The 21,568-nt window shown below is 38.3% G+C and overlaps 1 protein-coding gene across 2 annotated transcripts in view; it reads right to left on the reverse strand.

Moving 5' to 3' along the window:
* prdm15 (PR domain containing 15) overlaps window positions 1-17,662 on the reverse strand; it is a 32,792-nt gene extending 15,130 nt beyond the window's left edge. The window contains exons 1-12 of one of the 2 annotated variants that reach the window (XM_057821924.1): window positions 16,961-17,214; window positions 16,685-16,724; window positions 16,507-16,600; window positions 13,083-13,236; window positions 12,856-13,008; window positions 12,665-12,773; window positions 12,520-12,594; window positions 6,727-6,921; window positions 3,990-4,196; window positions 3,804-3,898; window positions 3,628-3,715; window positions 779-946 (exon numbers count right to left, since the gene is read on the reverse strand). In XM_057821924.1, coding sequence (XP_057677907.1) covers window positions 779-946; window positions 3,628-3,715; window positions 3,804-3,898; window positions 3,990-4,196; window positions 6,727-6,921; window positions 12,520-12,594; window positions 12,665-12,773; window positions 12,856-13,008; window positions 13,083-13,236; window positions 16,507-16,600; window positions 16,685-16,715 — 1,369 coding nt within the window. In that variant the 5' untranslated portion in view covers window positions 16,716-16,724; window positions 16,961-17,214. Of the gene's footprint in view, window positions 1-778; window positions 947-3,627; window positions 3,716-3,803; window positions 3,899-3,989; window positions 4,197-6,726; window positions 6,922-12,519; window positions 12,595-12,664; window positions 12,774-12,855; window positions 13,009-13,082; window positions 13,237-16,506; window positions 16,601-16,684; window positions 16,725-16,960; window positions 17,215-17,264 lie in introns of those variants that run through there. The other variant, XM_057821923.1, reaches the window with a different exon arrangement.
* Between the last annotated feature and the right edge of the window lie 3,906 nt (window positions 17,663-21,568).

Consider the following 21,568-nt stretch of genomic DNA (forward strand, 5'->3'; position numbering starts at 1 on the left):
AATTGTGCAAGTTCTCCCACTTGAAAATATTAGAGAGGCCTGTCATTGTCAACATGGGTAAACCTCAACCATGAGAGACAAAATGTGGGAAAAAAACAAGAAAATCACATTTTTTTATTTTTAAAGAATTTATTTGCAAATCATGGTGGAAAATAAGTATTTGGTCAATACCAAAAGTTCATCTCAATACTTTGTTATGTACCCTTTGTTGGCAATAACGGAGGCCAAATGTTTTCTGTAACTTTTCACTCTTCGCTTGGTGTAAAGAAATCAACTGTAGGAGCAATTATTAGAAAATGGAAGACATGCAAGACCACTGATTCCCTTGATCTGGGGCTCTATGCAAGATCTCACCCCGTGGCATCAAAATGATAACAAGAACGGTGAGCAAAAATCTCAGAACCACACGGGGAGACCTAGTGAATGACCTACAGAGAGTATTTTACTACTTTTACTTGAGTAATATTATTTGGAAATAACTCTACTCTTACTTGAGTCAAATTTTTGGCTACTCTACCCACCTTTGACCTTTTATATAGTTTTTTTTATATTTTATACTTAGGACTGTATACTGTTTTGATGCTGCTGCAATACCTGAATTTCCCTAATGGGAACCAATAAAGGATTATCTTAAATCATACAGCTCACATGTTTATAAGACCTATAAAAAGGATTAATAATCCATCATATTTATTATATATTATATTAACCTCAAGAATAAAGTCATTTAAAAACGAGACTAAATAAAAGAAAAAATATTTAAATGTCATATTCTCACCGACACCATGCCTCCTGTGATGCTCCTGCATGACGTCTTTGCGGTAGAACATCTTGTTGCAGATTTCACAGGAGTAGAGCTTTTCTCCATGCTTCTTCTTGTGCTTGGACAAGTTGCTGTTAGTGGAGAAGAAGCGGGAGCAGATATCACACTGGAACGTCTTGTCGTCTAGAGAAAGGAAGATAATACAATTAATTCAGTTTTACTCGTTCACACTCTATAAGGGTGATAGATTTGAATTTATCTACCTACCCTGTCACACCCCAATCTGCCCCTCTTCCAATACTATTGGTTATTAGGTGTATCCCCTCCCCATCATTCGTCCCATTGGTAAAAGTATTGTTTGTTTGAAATAGAGCTGCAGATAAAAAGAACCTCGGACTTAAAGACTTGTAGGCTCTAATAAGCCACAATTGTTCTCTTTTACTATAATATGTTTTTAGAAACAAAATATTGCCATTGATTTAAAAATCTATAATATTTAGTACATGTTTTGATCTACGGGGGGGCGCCATGATTTATGGACGTTCGGGGTGATGACATAGATCAGTGCTTCTCATTTATTTTCTGTTACGCCCCCCCCAGGAAGACGTAAACGTTCCGCGCCCCCCCCAACTCTCTGCCACCACTGTAAATATACTATAGTATCGTTTGTATATAAAATTCTTCTTATTATAAGTACAACTCTGCATAACATTGTGCTATTTTTAATATTAAAGAGAAAAGTAATATAGATCAACTTACAATAAAGTGTAAAAAAACCCCACACATTCTGTAAAAATAAACTCCATACATTTTTTGACCGTTTAATTAAATCAATAAATAATAATAAATTCAAATTGATTAGCCACATCAAGCATGAAGACAATATGTGAAAGAATATAAAAAGACCAAAAAAAAACAAAAAATTAATAGAACAAAAACGACATGGCAGTGGGCAGAGGGACAGTTTTTATTTTTGCTGTAGGCAGTATCAGCTCCTTTGCTTTGGTGTGGGGTTGTTTTGCACTGAGCAACTTGGTATGCCACCTTATATGATGCTAACCATGCTCGCTGGTTTACTGATGTAACACTGACAAAGCGGGAGGATTGTTGGCAATATTTGGCACTCGCTGAAAAAAATAATTCCTGCTGTCCGCTGCAAACATTTTTAGACAAAGTAGACAGACTGGTCTTTCCTCGTCTCCCACTGTACTAAAAGATAGCCAAAAGCTAAATGCTACATATGCTTCGTCATATTTCCTTGTCTTAGCTTTTCATATCTTCAGTTCTCTTTGCTGTGTGCTCTTGTTTGGTTCAAAAGTACTGCACACACGCTGAAAATGAGAGCGGCACTGCCACCTACTGACTGGATGTGCAATTACACTTTCTCTCATACGACAAAAAAGTATGTTCCCCAAGGTCACATGCGCCACCCCCAGCATTGCTCTGCGCCCCCCTGGAGGGGCCCGCCCCACTATTTGAGAAGTATTGACGTAGATTGTCACTGTCACTAGACAAATACTACCGGGTTACTGCAACTCCCTCTACGCGGCGAGACGTCCAACACATGCGGGATGGGCGTGGGGGTTGGTGGTCATCCCGTCTTTCCTGTTCATTTTGCTTTTGCTGCTCGTTTTGTTAAATATCGATAGTGCTGTCATGCTCATTAATGCAATTGCTCCCAAAAACGTATAAATACGTTCTATTTTTAATTGTTTCAGTGTCCCAAAGACGTATAAATACGTTTTTTTTTTCAAAAGAGACATCTCTGGGTTCTGATTCAATTTAGCTCCAAAGCACAAAGCTGAATTAAAAAAAAAATTTAAAGCAATAAAACTGGCCACTGGAGGGCAGTAGCGAATTTGGTAAGACCCACAACCCGATTCAACGGCAACGAACGGCCAAGCCGCATGGCTGGGGCGCCTGCGGAAGACGAGCGAATGGGTGCCAGGCGCTGGACGACCAAGCAGAATGACCGGGACCACTAGTGCAGTCCGTGCTGCTCGCGAGCAGAGCCCGAAGACACTCAAAAATTTAAACTTTATGAGACAGGCGGCGATGAGGGAAAAGTTTAATCAGCTGTTGCGGCCGGAACAGCGTCATCTTTCAGTTAGCTATGTGTAAATAAATTGTTACTTTGCTATCAAAAGCTCTATTTGTCTTGTTGTTTATCTTATTTTGTAAAAGGAAAACATTCAGATGTTTGGGATGTAACTAAAGCAAAAATTAGCTGCGTTAAAGTCACAGTTATGTTTGAAATGTATGCTTTCAAAAAAAGCTCAATTTCTCCGTTTTTTCATCAGAAATTGGAAAATTGCTCAAACTAAGCTATTTTCTAATGCTGATTTCTAAAGATTGGCAAAAGATATGAACTTTTTTTTTCTTCTGAAAGAAGAGAGTCTAATCTTTCTTTTGGTGGGTTCCATGTTTATATAGCAATAGAACAGAATTTTCTGTGGGCCTTGCAAAATCAGTCAAAATCCAGTAAAACGGCCGGGAGCGAAGGGCCTCGCTCAGGTGAAAATGGCTAGGAGTGAACGAGTTAATGTTCCTCTTAGGTTCAAATTGAAAGGGTTGAACAGATGTCACCGCCCTGCGACGTCAACAACAATGGCGACCTACTAGTTAAACAAATTTTACAAATTGTATAAAAACGAAAACATCAAGAGCAGCTACAATAATGACATTATTTTAACTCATAATAACGTTTATCTTTTAAGAACTCCAAGTCTTTTTATCCCTGGATCCCTTTTAGCATTAAATCATTGGATTTTCTAGGAATTATGTAGCCATTCTCCTCTTAAGCATTGAGTGTGAATTCCCAGGTATACAAAAGTAAGCTAAAAAAGAGAGCAGAGCATCCTTACCTGTCCTGCAATTGTGGAATTTCAAGGCATTTTCTAGGCGGAAGGATTTTTCACAAGTGTTGCATTTATACTTGTATTCCAGGTCCGGCTATAAAATGCAAGAAAAATATGTTTTTAAAAAACGGTAGAAAGAGAAGCTAATCATTTATTTAAAAAAATTCCTCATCGATACCCACCACATTCTTACTGTGCTTATAGGAGATATGCTGCTTCAAACTCTCCTTTCGACTGAACAATTTGTCGCACTCGTCACACTTGAACAGTTTATCACCTACAGGATGAAATGTGAACAGGAAATGCACTTGTAGCATATTTAATACCTTAAAATTGTTATCAAAGTCAGAGGAAATCTGTCCCAGTACCGTGTGATCGGATATGTCGGTTCAGGTTACTGCTGTTCTGAAAGACCTTGTTGCACAGGGAGCAGCGGTACACCCTCTTGTGCTCTCGGCCTTTGTGTCTCTTGATTAGAGTCCCGACGTCTAAAGCCCCGAGACGGCGGCTTCTCTCTGTAGCAACTGCTAACTCGGATGGAAGTGGTTCTATACTCGCCACGGGTGGCTTCACATCTGCAACCATAAGGAAAGGTTATGAATAAATCTGCCATGTAACGCTAAACACGAGAAATTCTTTAATTAAATTGCAATTATGATCAGTGTGTATGTAAACGCTTCGGTCAAGCATTCTCAATTTTGTTTGGAAGTCTCACTTAACTACATCCTCATGTTACCATTAACAAACAAAAAAAAAATCTCTTTCAACCATCAATTCTCCTCCTTGGTGATAAACCATTACCACCAGACTGTGAAATAACAATTTAAACCAGGGTTCTCAAACTTGCGGCCCAGGGGCAATTGAGGCCAGCGGGGCCGTATTTTTCAGCCCAGGAGCAATTGAGGCCAGCGGGGCCGTATTTTTCAACCCACTACTTTACATCTAAGGGGCCATTTACATGGTGAAGCTGCGACACCAAGACACAACGATTGTGTTGCGGAATGGCCTCGCCTGTACACTGTGATGGCGAAGACGCAAGCTTTTGATTCTGGCCTCCAAAACGGAACGATTCTATTGCAGGGATTGCTCCGCAACCATATAAATGGAATGCTCTCGCTCCGATGAAGTCAGCACTTGGACATGTCACTTTGGGGATGCGCAAATGCTGCTAGTAAACATTTGAAACCACAAACCTGTCAGAACGTCGGCTTTAATGAACGGTTTTTATAATGTTTTTAATTTAAATATATTTTATGTTAGCATTTTTGTGCCTTATGAAGCCAAAGAAATAAAACGCGTGGACGCCATTGCTTGGAGTGGGCGGGTATGTTGTCTTACGGGCTGAGGAGGTTGTTATCAAGGAAGTGCTTCATTGGCTGTCGCTTGTAAAACTTAGACCCGTGCCGTCCATAAGGCGAGCTAGGCAAATGCTTAGGGGCGCCGCAGCTTCCAAAAGGGTATCAAGAAAAATGTTCAAATATTATTTGATGATAGCAGTATTTTAAAAAATTATACAAGACAATATAACAAAAGAACAAACAAAAAAAAAACAAATCGTAATAAGTCTTTAAATAATAATGAAATCATTTTTCTAGTGTGCCCATTTCACCGTTTCCTGTGATGCGATAATTTCACAACACACTCTAGTCCAGACATGTCCAAAGTCCGGCCCGGGGGCCAAATGCGGCCCGTGGTCAAATTTCATCCGGCCTCCACCCAGCCTCAGTCATAAAATCAATAACGTCTGGCCCACACACAGACTTAATAAATTGGTCAGCAGTAGTGCTACCAGCATATGAGGTAGCTTACACACTAAATGCTGCTCCTCATTTACCCACTAAAAGGCAGCAGCACTCTAAGCAACATTACCCCATGTGACCCTTTACTCCCAATTTTCTAAAATGGCGACCATCAACACACAAAAAAAAAAGTTGACTGCGACAGCCGACCCTTCAAGGATAGGTGAAAACTGGACTATTTTTTCACTGTGTCTGCCTCATTTGCAAAGAGACAGTCGCTGTTTTTAAAGAGTTCAAGGTGAGGCGATATTACCAAACAAGACACGCTGACATGTACAACAAGATTACAGGGAAGATGCGTAGCGAGAAATTGAAGCAACTTGAAGCTAGTTTAATTTTACAGCAGCAGTATTTCGCAAGATCCCGAGAGTCGAAGGAGAACGCCACAAAGGCTAGTTGCAAGATTGTTGAAATTATTAATTAAAAATAATAATTAAGCAAATGTGACTCACAGAATGGCGTGCTAAAATTTGCTTAAATATATCGTTCTACGTAAAGGACGTCAGCCAAGGTCGGTCCCCAAAATTTTGACCACACCAAATCTGTCCCCCTTTGCAAAAAGTTTGGACACCCCTGCTCTAGTCTCACCCGCCCCCCGCAGACCAGCGAGCTACCTAAAGGTGCTACAGTGTATCACAAAAGTGAGTACACCCCTTGCATTTCTGCAGATATTTAAATATATCTTTTCATGGGACAACACTGACAAAATGAAACTTTGACCCAATGAAAAGTAGTCTGTGTGCAGCTTTATAATAGAGTTAATTTATTTCCCCCTCAAAATAACTCAAAATATAGCTGTTAATATCTAAACCCCTGGCAACAAAAGTGAGTACACCCCTATGAAAAAATGCAGATCCCTAAATGTCCAAATTGAGTACTGCTTGTGATTTTCCCTCCAAAATGTCATGTGACTCATTACAGGAGTGCTGTCAGCATTGCTGCAGAGATTGAAGAGGTGGGGGGTCAGCCTGTTGGTGCTCAGACCATATGCCGTACTCTACATCAAATTGGTGTGCATGGCTATCAGCCCAGGGGGAAGCCTCTTCTGAAGACGGTACACAAGAAAGCCCGCCAGTCTCATCAGACCACAGGACATGGTTCCAGTAATCCATGTGCTTTGTTGATATGTCTTCGCAAACTGTTTGCGGGCTTTCTCATTTCCATATTTGCTACAGTTCTTTTCAGCATAATGTATTGTACAAATTGATTTTTTAGGCAATTCACATGTCTCAGGGAAACTCCACTCTCTGAGAATTACATTGTGAGATTAGTTTCATGTTGAATGACATGAGTGTGTTCCTCTCACCTTTGGTCCTGCATGCAGCGGCGACAGCTCGAGGTCTGCGACTCTTAGCTTTCCTTCCACGATTGATCCCCTTCTTTATAAGTGGTTGAAAAGTGGGGTCACAGCCATCCTCAACGGGCTCAACCGTGGTCTCCTCCTGTGGTAGTAGGCACTCCTTCGGAAGCACTGTAGATACCATCACCGTATTTACTGCATCTGCATTGTGGGATGTGCACAGAAAAAACAAATATAAAAAAAACTAAAATTGGAAAATAAAAATAATTGAGAGGCACTGGGTTAGATCAAATTTCAATTCTTTTCAAGCACCTATGACCTCTATCTTCTCAGTCATTGAAACACAGACATACAGCTACTCAGCTCATTTACCACATTGAATTAAAAATAATGGCAATAAATTGTAGACATCCATGAGTTCTCTGTACAGCTTATCCGGTTTAGGGTCTTGGCGAGCTGTGGCATATGCTAGCTAACCTTAAGTAAACAGTAGCCTTAGCCTACAGTATGTTCATCTGAAGTGGTTGCCAAACAAACCACTAGCCCTCATATTTAAACCGTCGATGAATGGGAACAGAACTCATAATGGATGTGTGAAAGTCTAGCAAACTAACCACAACACTATCCATGAAATAGCAAGCACACAAAAATACAATATAAGAACTATAATTTGCACACAAAAAAAAAAAAAAAAAATGCAAGTTAAAGCATGTTGAGAATCAAACGACTGACACATCGGTAAGAGTCAAAGATTTCAAAATCCTTTGGAACAAAGAAATCATATACAGTAAATGCATCTGTAACTTTTGAGGGAGTGACTTTATAACATCTATCAGTGTCTTTACAAGACAGGAAGTTATTTAGCCTGGAGCAATATCCATATGTTCATAACAGGTGATCATATCAGTCAAAATGCAGAGTAATGCAATATTACTGCCAAGTTGACCCTTGCATCTTCGTGATTTCAGACCCTATGAATTAACCTTGACACACTGCCTAATTGTGGTTTAAGTTTCCATACAGTCAATGACACTTTCATAATTGCGTTTATGGTACTAAATTAGTTATGCAAGGCCACTTAAATGCGTTCAAATACCTGATTAACCGCAACTCCCCACAAAAGGACTTTGAGTCTTTTGAGTACAGGAAATAGTTGTTGGCTTAATACAGTGCTTCTCAATTATTTTCTGTCACGCCCCCCCAAGGAAGAAGAAAAATGTTTCGCGCCCCCCCAAACTCTCTGCCGCCACTGTAAATAGTATCATTTGTCTATAAAATTACTATTATAAATACGCATTTGCCTAACATTGTGTCCTTTTTTTCGAATAAAGAAAAAAAGTAACATAGATCAACTTATAATAAAGTATAACTTTATTAACATTGTTTTGTTTGTAACAGAGAAGACTTGACGTGCATCAATTTGCCTGAATTTTTAAAAAAAATTCACATCCAAACTAAAAAATACACTCAAGGTACATTTTTGACCATTTGATACAGAAAAATAAAATGTAATAAAATCAGTAAATAATAACAAATTAAAATTGATTAGAAACATGCACTCATGAGGACAATGTGCCAAAAAATTTGACCGAAAAAACAAATCTGAATAAAAGAGGGGAAAAAAGTGTCCTTGGACAGGAGAGTTTTTATTTTTGCTGCTCACAGTATTTACCTCCTTTGCAATGGTGTGGAGTTATTTTGCAATTAGCATGCTAACAATGCTCACTGGTTTACTGATATAACACTGACAAAGCAGGACGATTGTTGGCAATATTCGGAACGTTTTCACTGAAAAAATCAAGCGGCTTAACAATGAGATTGGGGTCTAATGTCTTTAAGTGGCGTCTTAATTGATTTGGCTTCTGGCTGTCTGCTATAATTATTTTTAGACACAGTAAACAGCGGTCTTTCCTCATCACCCACTGTATTAAAAGTCAAAGCTAAAAGGCAAACGGCACGAAAAAAGCGCATTCTCGGCGGCCGAGGTAGAACCGTAGGCGAGGGCGGTCGTCGAGACGATCCCAAGCCGAAAATGGCACTTCTTGGACGGCGACGTGAGAACCGGACAAGACAGTGGGTCGCTGCGTGAGTGAGTCCGGTCGGAAAACGGCTTTCGAAAACGGCGGCGGCACACTGCTCTTCATATCTGTTTTCTGTGTGTGCTGAGTGCTCTTCCTTAGTTCAAAAATACTGCGCGCACTCTGAAAATGAGAGCGCCACTGCCACCCACTGAGTGGATGTGCAAGTACAGTTAATTCCAGTACGGCAAAAAAAAAAGAAAAGAAAAAAAAAGCATGTTCCCCGAGGTCACATGCGCCCCCCCGGCATCGCTCTGCGCCTCCCCAGGGGGGCGCGCCCCACTATCTGAGAAGTACTGACTTAGAGCAAGGGTTCCCAAGTCTGGTGCTCGAGAGCCCCTAACCAGCTTGTTTTTCATGTCTCCCTCCTCCATTACACCTGAATCAAATAATCAGGATCGTTATCAGGCTCCTGCAGAGCTTGCTGATGAGCCAATTATGAAAACTGAAGGAGGACAAACTACGATATGGATTATTTTTAATGATTATTTTTTAAAAACTCAAACCTATTCACTGTCTGACTGCATGTGTTGAACTGTGATTCCCGTACCATGACGGAACAGGATGAATACAAATACCATTACACTCTAAGTCAGGGGTGCTCAAGGACGGTGCTCGAGAGTCCCTTTCCAGCTTGTTTTCCATGTCTCCCTCATCCATCACACCTGAATCAAATAATCAGGATCTTTTTCAGGCTCCTGCAGAGCTTGCTGATGAGCTGATTATTTGATTCAAGTGTGTTAAAGGAGTAAGATATGGAAAACAGGCTGGATAAGGGCAAGGGAAGACTGGGTTTGGGCATCCAGGGTTCGGCGAAAGTTATGACACTAAGGGCCCTATTTTTGGACGCTGACTAAATCTAGGCAGAGTGGCTTTTTAGACCAGGTTTTGGACTTGTTATTCCCCAATTTACAGGGTTTATTCCTATTCCTCTATCTGAATCTCAATTGGTATGAGGAAGTACAACGGACCTACGGGTGGCGTGCACTGCATTGAAATAAAAAAAAAACAACAACAACATTTGCGTCACATTTTACGCCATGAAAATAGTATGGGAGGCAGGGATGTGATAGAATGAGAATGTCGACATGAATAAAAAAAAAAAAAAAAGAAATGAATGTGTGAAATGAATTGAGTTTAATTCCATTTTCCAACGTGAAAAGGAAATCAAAAGAAAACTTATTTGTTGCGAATTTACAGTGTATTGGATTTGTGAGAAGATTCATATATAAAATATATATGGCGGAAAGCACAGACAAGACTGAAAAAGCAGTTTCTGCTCTTGCACCCCTCTTTAAAATAAACTGCTGTATTTTAAGCCCCCAAAAAACTTGTGTTTGATAGAAAAATTTGTCTATATGCTGCAATTGCAGATTCAGGGCGCATTAAGCCCCCAAACTATTTTTAATTTGTTTGTTTTACCCTGGAAACCCCCGTGTACAGACGTCGCGCAACTGCTTTTGTTTCAACCCAGCCATAAAAAGAAGGTAAGTAATTATATTTCTTACTCAAAATGTCTGTCAATTTTAGCTTAGAATCATTGATGTCTAATATTTAATTAAAAAAAAAAAAAAAAAAAAAAAACTTTAAAAAAATTATTCACTTGCATATTTTAAACTTTTAAACAAATTACGTCACAATGGAAAAAAATGGTGTCTGTAAATAAGTCACGGATATCTACCTCATAATAATGGCTTAATTTTTTGTTGTTGTTACTGTCGCATTTTCCCAATATGTGAGATGATAAATAATTGATCAAACAAAGAAAAATTGGAAAAAAAGTTTAAAAGGGTAAATACAGTATATGAAAAACAATATCTCGACAACTCCTTGATGTCTGCGATTTCTGCATCGCGACCCTTTTTATATTACCATGATTCACCCAAAAAAATCCCCCCAAAATCCGGCTGTGGCCATTCACATCCGTGTCTTGTCACTCGATGATACATGCTACATGGAGTTTTTGGATCAAGACAAGGTAAGTACGCAATAATATCTCGTTAAAATGATGGCGTCTTTAATTATGCTCTCGCGTGCTCTCACCTCCAGTTAGGGTTATGCTGTTTATTTTTTATTTTTTTAATGCCCTTCTGTTCAAAATGTTACTTCCTCCAGAAAATTGAGATTTTAAGCTTTCCAATGATGTATCACACATGCATATAGGACTTTATTGAAATCTGACCAAATTGGGGGTCTAAGAGAGGAACTTCAAGTCACCTGAGTGTTTTCCGCCATATATATATATTCAAACATAATGACTTTGTGTACAAATTTGGCGATCATTTAAGTTCTTTCAGTAAATTCGATATCATTTGAGGTGTAGACATGACAGAAACTGCACAGTCAAGGTTAATGCAACTAAGCAGGTTTAGTGTTAAAAAATATAGGATACATTTCTCCAAATTTAAGATAGGTGTTGATTGGACCAGTATTGGTTTAGTGGTCTGATGATGCTGCAGGCATTAAGATAAAAACATAAATTTGGCCTGTTTAAAAACATGCTGTTTAAATGAAGAAATTTGAATGGAAATTCACTTAGGTTTTAGCTTGCTAGCTTAGATTATCGATTTTGACTTTGGAAAAAAAAAAAGTTTTTAATTCCAAAGGGTTCGGTCAATGCACCTGTGAAACTCATGGAGTTCGCTAACTTTAGCAAGTACCACTGACTTTAGTTAAGTACCACTGACTTAGAATGTAGCAGTATTTGTATTCATCCCGCAGCGTCACAGTACAGGAATCACGGTTCAGCACACGGAGTCAGACGGTGAAAATGTTTTGAGTTAAAAAAAAAAAAAAATAATAATAATAATAATAATAATAATAAATAATCCATGTACAGTAGACGTAATGCACCTGAACCAACAACTGAAGAAAAACCAAAACAGACGAAGAAAAAGTTATGCGGCGGATTAGCACACAGTCACCTATTTTTTTTTTTTTTTTTTTAAATGTGTTTTTGGTGTTCAAGTAAAGTACTTGGTGGTGTGCCAGCACACACCTACGCATCAAAAAGAAAAAAAAAAAAAAAAAAAAGCCCAGTTAAAAAAGGGCACTATGGGCATGTAGGGACAAAGGGGCAGGTGCTCCATCAGGCAGCGTGTGACACAATCAGACAGCTCGCGCTTCATTCAACCAAATTGTCATAACGCTCCCCTTCACGTCCTCAGTAACGGTCTTGCAAAGACGGGAAAAGTAATTAATTAGATCACTCAGCGCTGAGAAAAATAACACCGTTAGAAACACTGTTATATTCTAACGCCGTAATTAACAAAACTGGTCTTAGCCAATAGAACAAACTTGAACTTTCAAATATCGTGATTAAAAAAAGCCTTGTGTTTTTCCTGTTGTACAGCGACGTATGTATCGAACTGTGACTTGTTTATACCGTTACACCCCTACTATTTACTAATTATACTTCATTTTATTGTTGTTATTGTAATGTATAATGTAATTGCATAATGTTTGTTCTAAGTCTCTGATAAAATTAAACTATCCCAAAAAATGCATCTCATACGTGTTTTCCCTCTTCATTGTGCATTTTTTGGCTAGTGCGACCTATACACAGGTGTGACTTCAAAAATTTTGATTTTTTTTTTCTTGGGGAACCAACCCAAGGAAAATGCTTTTCAGAATTGTATCCCCACTTATTCAAGAAAAAAAATCCCCAATGCATGTCAATTATACATTCACAGTAAGGCCATTGTTATTTGAATCGGCTTACCTAAATTTTTGTCATTCATCCCAGGGGTCGAAGAAGAACTGGTTTTCTCACAAGTTTCGATTGTAGATCCCGAAACTAGTCAAATACAACTGCCTGGTTATGATAATGAACTCATTTCAAATATTATTATTACAATATTATAGACCTGGAGGTGGTAGTGGTGGCTCCACTGAAACCTTGAGCAATGGCTTCTCCATCTTTTTGGCATAGAAAGCGCCATACCAGACCCTTAGCTCTGTTCCTGGAAGCACATCCTGTTCAACAAACGCCAAACGAAAAAAACATGAGCTTCATATAAATACCCAAATATCTCTAGGATTGGATGCGTTGACGAACCTGGGATGTGTTGAAGAACACTTCTTCATCCTGCTGGTAAGCAGTCAGATTTTGATGCTGGTGATCGGTGGCAGGCCTTACTAGCATCATCCAGTTACAGTCATCTTCACTACTACAGTCAAAACACACGACTATGCCATCTTTCTTGAAGATCTGCTCAACATAAGGTAGGGATGTATTTGAACCTCTAGGACAAACTACACATCTCAGGAATTGCATGAAAGTACCTTTAAGGGAAATACTCCTTCTTTGTCTAAAACGGTGACCCGCTTTGCCTCGAACGGACCAAAACGAGTCCTTTTGACCAGCCGTCGTTGGACGAAAACGCCCTCGAGGCCCTCTGCCACTGATCTGATCTCCAGGCTATTTGGAATAGAGGAACTGAAAAAGAACACAGGTAGTGTGCATTTGTTATTTGTAAGGGTTTCGGTTTGTTCTATGTTTTTGCCACAGTGTCTCTTGTTGTTGTGATCGTCCGTTGATTTCACTTGTTGTGCTTTAATTCCTATCGTCTATATCGCTTCTTTGCTTTTTTTTTTTTTTTAACGGGCCTAAAACAATAAAATGTATTTTTTTATTTTAGTGCACAATGAATGTTATTTATTTATTTACTATTATTATTTTATTACTATGTGTACATTTACAATACATACGTGTATTATGTGTACTTTACAGTTCACCTTACATGGAGTGATTAAAAATAAGTCAATGTTAGACTCTTTTTTTGAGGGACTGTTCAAAACCTGCCAAATAACGTATTTTTGGACTATAGGTCACAGCTGTGCGAAAAATGACCGACTTTTAGATGTATGGACTTAATAAGAACAAATAGTAATATTTACTAAAGCAAGTGGAAGAATTTGACGCATTAGTCTGTTAACTACCCTTAACCTTTAAAACTCAAAACAAGATAGAGAAAATTGTTCAACTAGATTTAAGAAAAAATATCAGATTAAGACATTATACTGTAAATTTGCAGCGTGAAAGTTAGTAAAAATCAATACAGATTTATTTTGCATTAATCATTTACTCAATCAATTAATCAGGTTCTTATTAGAGGTGCAACGATTAATCAATTAACTCGAGTATTCGATTAGAAAAAAAAGATTTGAATTCAATTTTGCTGCTTCGAGTATTCGTTTAATTAAAGTGCCCTTGTGATGGTTTATTTTGAAAGTGTTTGCATTTAGTTTAATTGATTTGGGTGGATACACTGCCCTCTAGATTGCCTTATTTTACATGGCTGAATCCAGCTGCTCCATGTTAAGAACAACATAAGCCAAGTTTTTGTCTGAGCTAATGTTTTTTAATGCATTCGTAATTTAGTTTATTGGTATATGTTTTTGTTTTTTTTTGGTCGGAATATTTGTCTGAACCATTTGTTCAGAGCATCATTAAACTTTTGCTATGTAAGTTAGTAGGGGTGTAACGGTACACACACATCTTGGTTCGGTACGTACCTCGGTTTTGAGGTCACGGTTCGGTTCATTTTCGGTACAGTAAGAAAACAAAATGCAAAATATAAATGTGCAAGTTGTTTATTACACACTTTTGTGCTTTCAACAATAGGAACATTAGCCTATTCAAAGCTAGAATTCTGCTCAAAAAGTAGTGGGTATTTAAAGATAATCCAACAACAATTTGCCTTTCAGACCCCGCATATTGGTCAGCTTCCTTTCTGAAAGAAAGAAGAAGAAAGAAGTCCTGTGCTAAAGAGAAAAGCAATCCCAATGACAAAGATTTTAACATGTATTTTACAAATGCAATGCCTCAATGAAACATTTTTTTCTTATGAACAGTTTTCAAAAGCTTTATTGGTGGATTTTCTCAAGTTAAAGCGCCACACAGAAATTAATTTAATTGTGTAAACAGGATGTGTGTATTATTTTTATTATTTAATTACAGGTGTTTTAGCTCATTTCAATTTATTTTATTTAAATGGACTGTTATTTATTTTATTATGTGTTTGTATTTTACAAATGTGATGTAGTATTCATTTATATTGTATATTTTATGTTGTATAACTTTAGTTCCTATGTGAATATTAGTTCAGTACTTGTTTTGTTGTGGTAGGAGGATTTTGTATTGAACACGGAGCCGTGTTGGTTATTATTATAGCAGAGAAGACAGCAGTAAATCAACAAAGACAAGACAACTGTGCCCTGGTCTACCACTCAAGAGATCTGATGGACTCAAAAAGTAGGTTACGATGCATATTAGTTTGAAAATCGACCGGATCCACCGTATTTTTACACGAGTGACTTCCGGCCCGATCTTAGCTACCGGTAGTAGTAGACGCAGGAGGGCCGCGTCTCGCGTCAAATAATCAACTCTGCCATTCTCGTGCGTCGCATTGAGCCGCTTCTGGGACTGGTGTGCATTGGCCGATTGACTTTAACGCCCGAGTTTCACTGCGTTCTCGCGGCAGCCACGTTGTCGCGCCGTTGACGTTTCTTAACTGTCCTACCGTGTTGGTCCTCATTATAGTAGAGAAGATGGAGTAAATATAATCTATACAAAGAAACTGTAACCCGATCAACTCACAGCCTCAAAAAGTAAGGGTTACATTACGTTAGAAACTCGTTCGGTATGCCTCCGTTCCGAACCGAGGACCCCGAACAGAAACGGTTCAATGCAAATACATGTACCGTTACATCCTTATAAGTTAGCCATTGTTCTTTTGTCGTACATAGATCATTATATATATTTTTTAATACCGTTTGAGGCTCAGCTCAGGTATTTTAATTTTTCATGTTCCTTATCCGATTACTCGATTGTTTGAACTAACTAGTTCATCGATTAATCGACTACTAAAATAACCGATAGCTGCAGCCCTAGTTCTTATCAGTGAGAAATGTAGCCCTGGCCGCCGTTCACCCAATTGGCTTGGTCTTATTAATGTCCCGCCCCCAGCAAAAAGTGTACATGCAGGTTATGCTGTTATATCGTCCCTACCAATATTGTGACCAAACCTACGCTCTTGCAGCAAATTAACATTGCATGCTTGTAGTGCTGCAACGATTAATCGATTAACTCGAGTATTCGATTAGCAAAAAAATATTCGAATTAAATTTTGTTGCTTCGAGTATTCGTTTAATTAAAGTGGCGTTGTACTGGTTTATTTTGCAAGTGTTTGCATTTAGTTTTATTGATTAGGGTGGATACAAGGCCCTCTAGTCTGCCTCTTTTCACATGGCTGAATCCAACTGCTCCCTGTTCAGACCAACATAAGCTATGTTTTTGTTTGAGCTAATGCTTTTTAATGCATTCATAATTTAGTTTATAGGTTTATTTAGCCGTTTTTTGTGGGAATATGTGTCTGAATCCTTTGTCAAGCGCATTGTAAAAAAAAAAATCTTTAGTATTTTATGGCACGTAATTAGCTGACTTTTTCTATGTTAGCCAATTGTTCTTTTGTAGTACATAGATCCTAATTTTAAAAAAAAGTATACCATTTGAGGCTTAACTCTTGTATTTTAAAATTTTCATGTTCCTTATCCGATTACTCGATTATTCGAACTAACTAGTCCATCGATTAATGGACTACTAAAATATTCGATAGCTGCAGCCCTACATGCTTGTAAACATTCAGATAAAACTAAGATTTTATTAGCAGATTTCAGTCAAATTTTCAATAAGGTGCATGCTCACCGGGCCCGACTGAGGACAAAAGAGTCCTGGACAGTCACCAGGGGTCCAAATTCAGGGCACTCAGAGTCATGGTACTGCTCACAATCTTCACACCCTGTAACACACACACCAGCACAGACACTATACCTGTCAACACACTGACATCCACCACTCCCATTTTGAGGAGATTTATACTCACAGATGATCTCCTCAGGAGTCTGACTTGCCATTCTGCAAACCTAGAAACAATTAACCTCATATTTATTCAATTTACAAACGACTTCTACTACAACTGAACAAGTAGGAAGTGAAATAGTAAACAGTTGTAAAATATGAGGTAAAAAGGTGAGTGCCCATTCCAATACAAATGAAATGATGTGTCCGAAAATACATTTATTGCCTGGCTACGGAGCTATATGCGCAAAAATTGACGCTATTGTGCCAACAATAACAAGGCAGCATAGTTCGAACCAACATGTTAACGTGTGCAGTCGGAGTGGATCCGGGATTTTGGTTGCTCCCAAACTGTTGCCGGGTTTTAACTCCGATCTGAGCGTCTGGTCTCGAACAAAAATGTAACAAAGAACAGTCGGCATGGCGGATGGACCGGAGACGTAAAGCGCCAAACCGGAGTCGCAGTGCCTCAGCGTTCAGCAGACATCCATGGAGCCGAAAAGGGGAAACTCGTAGCCAACCAAACAAACCGGGTACACCTATTCTACTCGAGTGCGGCAACAATTCGCTTTCTTCCGACGCGCATTGACCGGGAAATATCTTACCTTTTCTGCAAAAGACACTTCATTTATCGAATCCTGACTCCGGGTTCCAATCCGCTCCAGAAACGGCGCAGGACCGGAAATGAGACGCGTGGTGAATTCTGGGAGTTGTAGTCAAATGTGATTTTTATGACGCTAACGCCAGCATAGAAAGTTAATTTCGTGTTATGCTCAGGGGTGAAAGTGGTTAGAATTTCTTGCCGGAACTCCCCAACGTGAAGATCGCCACGGAGCCAGAAATTGTATTTATTTTAAAACTACTGTAAAACTACTGAAATGCAATGAAAACTGTTTTGGTTAGTTATTTCTATTACACATACAACAACTGATTTTCATTCAAAATTGTATTTTTTCAAGGATTTGCAAAATAAAGTTAACAAAAACAGCTATAACCCCAACCTCCATCTCCTAATTTTTATTTACCCTCATTCCCTCACATACTAAATGCCAAATCTCAATTTTAACTACTTAAGAACATATGATGTATATTAAAATTGAAGATAATGTAAACATTTACTTTTTGTTGTGTTTAAAAAATATTTTTTTAAAAAAAAAATAAAGATAAGTAACATACAGTACATTAAGAAAAATAAGTACAAATGACTTATATTATGCAGAGTGAAATGGAATATATTTTGAAGATTGCACCAACATTGACTTTTTTAAATCATAAGGAAATTAATAAGTAGCCTAACATAAATGAACAAATATTAGTCCAAAGTGCACATTGACAGCTAAGATGTTCTGAACCTCCCCATCAGAGCAAATAAAACTAAATATGATAAATAAGCCACCTTTTGCCTACATTGCCCTTTTTCCCGCTGTTTCAGAAAACATGCACATTTGAACCAATCAGAGCTAACTATCTCTGTTGATCACATGTCAGTATGTCAGGCAATTGAACGGATAAATGAGTCCAGGTGTTTTGCTTTGCTGCGTGCATTCGCACATTGACGTGACTCGTCATCGTCAGACTCAGATAACTGCAAAAGCTGCGGAAACCTCCATGCCGTCCGTGTAATAAAATAGATAATAAATATCAGGGGAAACGGATTACCCTACACAAGCACTTTATTCTGCTTGTTGTTGACACTTGTGTATGTAAATCTGATGTTGGTAGATTGTTTTCTTCTTGGAGATGAAATGCATGTGTGGAAGCTTTGAATTTTTTTTTTTTACATTGCGTTTTGACAGTTGCCGTCATATTTTCGGAATCAAAGCACCGTATACCGGAACAGCATTCCGGCCCTGAATCTTATACCGGAACTGCGTTCCTGACCGTTCCCGCCCACTTTGGACCTTGGTTATGCTGACATATTTTTGGGAGAAATATTATTTTTGAGTGAATGCACATTTATAGTTTTGTAATGAAACGGCGTTTTATATGCATGTTTGATAATACTTTTTGCTGGGGACGGGACATTAATAAAACCAAACAGATTGGGTGAATGGGGGTCAGGGCTACATTCATCACCAATATGAACGTAATTAATTGTAAGGCTAAATGATTGATGCAAGGGCGTAGGATAGCAAAGGGATGGTAGGGATATAACCGGGGGTGAAAGTGGCTAGAATTTCTTGCCGGAATGCCCCGACTGAAGGTCGCCATGGAGCCAGAAATTTTATTTATTTTTCATCATTCAAAATTGTTTTTTTTTTTCAATGACTTGTAAAATAAAAGTAAAAAAAAAAACAGCAATAACCCCAACCTCCATCTCCTAATTAATTTCCCATCATTTCCTCACATACTAAATGCCAAATCTCAATTTTAACTACTTAAGAACATAGGATATATATTAAAATAGGAAGTTAATGTTAACATTTACTTTTTTTAATAATAAAGATATTAGTAACATATATTCAGAAAAATAAGTACAAATTACTTATATTTTGCAGATTGAAATGGAATATATCTTGAAGATCGCGCAAACATTGACTTTTTTAAATCATAAGGAAATGAATAAGTAGCCTAACATAAATGAACAAATATAAGTCCAAAGTGCACATTGACAGCTAAGATGTTCTGAACCTCCCCATCAGAGCAAATAAAACAAAATATGATAAATAAGCCTCCTCAACTCTTTCGTTGCTCTTAAAGATTTGATCCATTTTGTTGCATTAGCCTTTTTTGTCGCATCAATTTAACACTTTTTTTTTTTTTTTTTTGCTGTTCCAGAAAATATGCACATTTGAACCAGTCAGAGCTAACCATCTCTGCTGATCACATGTCAGTATGTCAGCCAATTGAAGGGATAAATGAGTCCAGGCGTTTTGCTTTGCTGCGTGCATTCGCACATTGACGTGACTCATCATCATCAGACGATAACTGCAGCAGCTGGGGAAACCTCCATGCCGTCCGTGGAATAAAATCAATAATAAATATTGGTGGAAACTGATTACGCTATACAAGCACTTTATTATGCTTGTTGTTAACACTTGTGTATGTAAATCTGATGTTGGTAGATTGTTTTCTTCTTGGAGCTGAAATGCATGTGTGGCAGCTTAGCATTTTTTTTTTTATAGCATTTTGACAGTTGCCGTCATATTTTCGGTATCAAAGCACCGTGTACCGGAACAGCATTCCGGCCCTGAATTTTACACCAGAACTGCGTTTTGGCCCTGAATCTTATACCGGAACTGCGCTCCTGACCGTTCTGGCCCACTTTCACCCCTGGATATAACACTACCACATTTTCAGGATGCTCAAATTGTCCCCACCAACTTTTAAGCAAATGTATTTGCATTATATGATGAGTGCAGTTATATAAGTAATATAAGTATATTGTCTTCCCGTATGTTGTCAGGATAGAATAGACACTACCATTATTAAGTGAATCATTTTCATTATGTTCAGACTTCTATGTATCCCTTTTCACTTGCTGAATGTGCAGGTGCATTTTCCCCGTTCCAATGCATGTTTTTTTTGGCTGGAAAAAATAGCCGTCTCTGTGCCTAGGCCGCCGCATAAGGACCCCTTCTTCCCCCTTGGGTGTGTGGTGAGAAGTCCGAGGATATCTGGTGGTTGAAAACAAACGGTGTTACCCTATTTAACCCTATAAAGGTTACAAATCTTTAAATTTTCATTTTAATCTTAATTTAATATTTGCAATCCGTCTCTTTATTTCATATTCTGTGAGTCTGGTGTTTGAGTCTTAATGTGATAATATGGTAATTCAATTTCTCTGTATTTTGTGGTAAAATGTTAATTTTTGTATTGTTCTCGCTAGTCACCCTTGTTAAGTGTTCTGTCTTCTCTCTCTTCACAATGTTATTGTGAGAGAAAAAAAATTAAGAAAGCTTTAAAAATAAAAGCCACCGGGGAATCTGATTTATTAAAGATTTATATTTCATTATGTAGACATATCTCATATCTCATGTTGAGGGATAAATGAAAAAAAAAGCTAGATGAGGGTGCTAAAGGCAGTGAGTCCCTCATCAGCTTTGTGAAGAGCACAATTGGTTTTGCAAGGATATTAAGGTATAAAATACAACAATTATAAACACAATTAAGTTATTGGTCTATAAAATTTTATATCTATTTCACCATTAGGTGCTAGAGTTGTCAAATATGGATAATAATAGTTTTGAAGAAACTGCTGATGGTGGCTCAGTGAACATCTGATGTGCTTTGTTCCGAGATGAACAACAAGTTGAGGAAGTTCTGATATAGAGCAGGGTTCACTAAATCCGGACCTCAGAGCCACTTTTCCTGTCGTGTTTTCCATGTCTCCCTCCTCCAACACACCTGAATCAAATAATCAGGATCATTATCAGGCTTCTGGAGAGGTTGCTGATGACATAATCATCTGATTCAGGTGTGTTAGGGGAGAGAGACGTGGGAAACATGACAGGATAGATGGCATCGAGGTCCAGATTTGGTGAACCCTGATATAGAAGTTGAAGGAAGAAAAGATGCAAAGACTGACTGAGTCACAGCCAGAAAGTGTTGATAACAGTGTTGATTTCTAGTCACTATTCCCCCCCCTCCCGATTAAAGGCTGTCACAGTCACAGCCAATTATACTGAAAATCTGGTTAAACTGGAAGTAATGTTGTTTTAAGGTGTATTAAAATTGTTTTTCATGCTCCCCTTTTGATCTATGAGCACCTGCCCCTCCATCGGTCTCTGCACGGCCCTGCTAAAAAGATTATATATTTAGGTTAAACCTACGCAAGGCGCAAGTTCCAAAAAATTACCAAAAGATAACGAGTATTTGCAGAAAACAAAAATTAAGTATTTATATTGAACAATATACCGTTTTATGAGTGCGCTCAGTTGAGTGTACGTTAGGGTGACAGAGCTGCAAA

Source organism: Corythoichthys intestinalis, chromosome 18 (assembly GCF_030265065.1).
Source record: "Corythoichthys intestinalis isolate RoL2023-P3 chromosome 18, ASM3026506v1, whole genome shotgun sequence".
In the NCBI taxonomy this organism is placed as follows: domain Eukaryota; kingdom Metazoa; phylum Chordata; class Actinopteri; order Syngnathiformes; family Syngnathidae; genus Corythoichthys; species Corythoichthys intestinalis.